The 4,114-nt window shown below is 66.6% G+C and overlaps 1 protein-coding gene across 1 annotated transcript; it reads left to right on the forward strand.

Annotated features, from left to right (window-relative positions):
- Positions 1-427: 427 nt before the first annotated feature.
- On the forward strand, positions 428-1,903 carry LOC119563756 (apelin receptor B-like). The gene has a single exon (XM_037878425.2). The coding sequence runs from the start codon at positions 470-472 to the stop codon at positions 1,577-1,579; it is 1,110 nt and encodes a 369-aa protein (XP_037734353.1). The 5' UTR covers positions 428-469; the 3' UTR covers positions 1,580-1,903.
- Positions 1,904-4,114: the final 2,211 nt, after the last annotated feature.

Genomic DNA, 4,114 nt, shown 5'->3' on the forward strand with positions numbered 1-4,114 from the left:
GGGGTGTGCCTGGGGCGGGGGCGGGGCTGGGATTCTGGACGGGGGCAGGAGTGTGCGGGGGGGGGGATATGGGGGGTCTGGACCGGAGTGTGCCTGGGGCGGGGGCGGGGCTGGGATTCTGGACCGGGGCAGGGGTGTGCGGGGGGGGGGGTCTGGACCGGGGTGTGCCTAGGGCGGGGCTGGGATTCTGGACGGGGGCATGAGTGTGCGGGGGGGGTCTGGACCGGGGTGTGCCTAGGGCGGGGGCGGGGCTGGGATTCTGGACGGGGGCAGGCGTGTGCCGGGGGGGGGGGGGGGGGGCAGGGGCTGGGGGTCTGGACCGGGCTGTGCCTGGGGCGGGGGGCAGGGCGCTGGCCCAGGACAGCCCGGCCCCCGGGGGTGGGTCTCCGGCCCCGCCGCAGCGGGAGGGCAGTGGCGGGAGCCCCCTTTATAGGCGGCGGGCGGCGGCGGCGGGGCGCAGTGCGGGGCCATGGAGGAGGCGGACGCGCTGGGCGCCGAGCCCTACTATTACTACGGGGAGGCGAACGAGAGCGGGCCGGGCGCGCCGTGCGAGTGGCCGGCGGACTGGGAGGTCTCCTTCTCGCTGCTGCCCGTGCTCTACATGCTGGTCTTCGTGCTGGGGCTGTCGGGCAACGGGCTGGTGATCTTCACCGTGTGGCGGGGCCCGCGGGCCAAGCGCCGCTCCGCCGACACCTACATCGGCCACCTGGCGCTGGCCGACCTGGCCTTCGTGGTGACCCTGCCGCTGTGGGCCGCCTACACGGCGCTGCGCTTCCACTGGCCCTTCGGCTCGGCGCTGTGCAAGCTCAGCAGCTACCTGGTGCTGCTCAACATGTTCGCCTCCGCCTTCTGCCTGGGCTGCCTGAGCTTCCAGCGCTACCGGGCCGTGGTGCGCCCGCTGCCGCGCCCGCGGCCCCCGCGCCCCCGCGCCGCCGCGCGGCTCCCGCTGGCCGCGCTCTGGCTGCTGGCCGGCCTGCTGGCCCTGCCCGCCCTGCTGCTGCGCGACACGCAGCCCAGCGCGCCCGGCAACCTCACCGTCTGCGACATGGACTTCAGCGGCGTGGCCAGCCCGCAGGCCGAGCGCTACTGGCGGGGCGCGCTGGGCCTGGGCACCACGGCGCTGGGCTTCCTGCTGCCGCTGCTGCTCATGACCCTCTTCTACTGCTGCATCGGCGCCGCCGTCAGCCGCCACTTCCAGCACCTCCGCAAGCAGCAGGAGAAGCGGCGGCTGCTGCGCACCATCGCCACGCTGGTGGCGGTCTTCGCCCTCTGCTGGCTGCCCTTCCACCTGCTCAAGGGCCTCTACGTGCTCAGCGAGCTGGAGCTGCTGGACCTGCCCTGCGCCTTCCTCGGCCTCATCCTGCTGCTGCACCCCTACGCCACCTGCCTGGCCTACATCAACAGCTGCCTCAACCCCTTCCTCTACGCCTTCTTCGACCTGCGCTTCCGCGCGCAGTGCCGCCTGCTGCTGGGGCTGCGCCCGGCGCTGCGCGGCCCGGCCGGCTCCGGCTCCGGCTCCTCCACGCTCAGCGCCCAGACGCAGAAATCCGAGCTCCACTCGCTGGCCACCAAGGTGTAGCGCCCGCGGGCGGGCGGCGCACGGGGAGCCCCGCGCCCCAGACTGACGCACAGCCGGGCTCGCAGCCCGCGGACGCTGGGTGAGGCGCCGCCGGGAGCTCGGCGCGGTTCGGCCGCGCTGGGCCGCTCCTGCTCCGAGGCGGCGGGATCCGCAGCAGCAGCCCCGGCTCTGGCCGCTGCACCCGCTTGGTCCCAGCCGCTGCTCGGGGGGTCCGGGTTCCCCGCCCGCCCGGCGCTCCCTGCCGGTTCGATTAGGGCCGGGAGCCCCCGGAGCTGGGCTGGTCCCGCGAGCGGCTCCCTCCCTGTAAACCAATAAAATAGTTTTTCAGAAACTCCGCAGCGCTGGTCGGATTCTTGGTGGAGGCAGCCCTGGGGGGGTCCGGTGCGGGGCTGTGAATGGGGGGTCCGGTTTGGGCTGTACAGGATCCGGTTTGGGAGCGGGGCTGTGCTGGGTCCGCACGCAATAGCCGAGCAGCCCCTGGGCAGAGAATTCCCCATCCTTGGGGCGCAGCGAGGGGAGGCTCCGGGACTGGGGGAAAGCCCCGGGCTGATCCCTTTCACTTCCCAGCCGAGGGAAGGGTGCGGGGTCCAGTCCCGGGCTGGTCAAGGGTGGGTGCGGGCCGAGCTGCCCTTGCCACTTCAGCTGACGATGGAAAGAGCTTCCCTGCCGGGGCAGCCCCGCCCCGCAACCTGCCCGCTATTTGCCGGGCAGCCCCTCTCCCTCACCTCTGCGGGGCCGCTCCCCTCTGCCGCAGGATGTGCCTGGGACCGGTCCCGCCATGGGGAGCTTTAGGCGCAGGCAGCCTGGCTGGCCCCTGGGGTGCCCCTCTTTTGGGGTGACTCAATCCCCCCAGCCACCCTCGCTCCCCAGGCCAGCTCTCTGCCCCTCCCCTCCAGCCCCCAGCCAGTTCTGCTGATCCCACTCATACAGATTGTGTAAGAGAAGGGGGAAGCCCAGGGGACACCAGGGTTGATCAGAGAGAGGCTCCGCTAGGGGAGAGGGGGCGGCTGGCCTGAGCAGAGGACACAAGGCCAAGGTGGGGCAGGTCTGGCAGGGCTATTCTCCTGATCCAGGGTGGAGGCAGAAATGGAAAGGGAGTCAACAGCAGCACGGCTAACCTGGGGAACTCACTGCCACAAGGTGTAACTGAGGCCAAGGACTTAGCTGGAGTTCTACCAGGAGTGGGCATTTAAATGGTAATAACTGTATCACCTGCACTTACACCAGAACATACCCCCCACCTGTAGAGGCATGAGCCAACTCCCACCTGCCTGGAGCTGGAAGAATAAGTTGTGACATGAACCATCCGCAGAAGCAGGAGGTGCCGGGTCTGAAGGGGTCTAGCTGTCCCTGTGTGGCGTGCTGCCTGCCAGTAGGTGCCATTAAAACACTACCATCTCCAGGCTCCAGCGTGCACCGGCACTGTGACCTTCGCCATGGTCCCTGTTCCTAGAGTGGGAACCACCACAAATCCTGGGCCCAATCTAAGGGCTGCTGGTGACAGATGCCTGGGTTATAACCACACCCACACTATGTGTCACTGTGCCCCCCACTAGAGAGGCTGCTCTGCCGAGCTGTTGGGGGAGGGGGTAGCTCTCTAGTGGTAAATGAGATAAGCTCACACTCATGGCCAGATTCTACCCTTAGCAGCACTGGTGTAAATCCAGAGTAACTCTGCTGATGGTGGTAACTGCATTTACATGTGTGATTGTGCCCCTGCTAATGTGTACACTCACACACACCATACACACACACAAACCACACATCTGCACGCACACACATACTACACACACGCACACACAACCACACACACACCTAGTATGAAAAATCGGGACAGGGTAGGGGGGTAATAGGAGCCTATATAAGAAAAAGCCCCAAATATCGGGACTGTCCCTATAAAATCGGGACATCTGGTCACCCTACACACACACACACACACAGACCACGCACACACACACAGACACCACACACCTGCACACATACACATACCACACATGCACGGACACATTACACCCCTCCCCCCGAATTCTGGCCCTCTCTGACACTAGTGCCAGGATTCACCGTAAACCAGATTCCTTTGTATGCCAGCATATTCCCATTGGAGGAGGAGTTGGGGATGGAGGGCAGGGGGAGGCAGCAGGCTCCATGCTTACCACAAACCCATTTTGAGGGTGGGAGAGGGGCCCTGCCCTGCATTTGCTCGGAGCCCATCCTCAGGGACAAGGGCAGCAGCACTGGCCACTGGCAGGGCTGAGCATGCCTGTGCTCGCTGGGGGACCAGCCAGGTGTGCCTAGGGCCAGGCAGAGGGCTGAGCTTGGGGGAAGGGGGCCGGGGGAAGGGTGGGGAGCGGTGATGGGAAAAGGCGGTGAGGTTGGGAAAGGATCAAGGTAAGGCGAGAGAGAAGCCTGGGAGTTGGTGGTTCTGGAAAGGGGGTGGGGAGGTGTGTCGGAGAAAGACGTGGCAGAGCACCTGGGGATGGAGGGAGTTCTAGAGGGTGACCCATAGGTGGGAACAGCGGGTGTGCTTCTGACATT

Source organism: Chelonia mydas, chromosome 15 (assembly GCF_015237465.2).
Source record: "Chelonia mydas isolate rCheMyd1 chromosome 15, rCheMyd1.pri.v2, whole genome shotgun sequence".
Lineage (NCBI taxonomy): Eukaryota > Metazoa > Chordata > Testudines > Cheloniidae > Chelonia > Chelonia mydas.

Excerpts from the sequence above, each read along its gene's own strand:
- LOC119563756 (XM_037878425.2), top strand. The coding sequence starts at position 470 with ATGGAGGAGGCGGACGCGCTGGGCGCCGAGCCCTACTATTACTACGGG.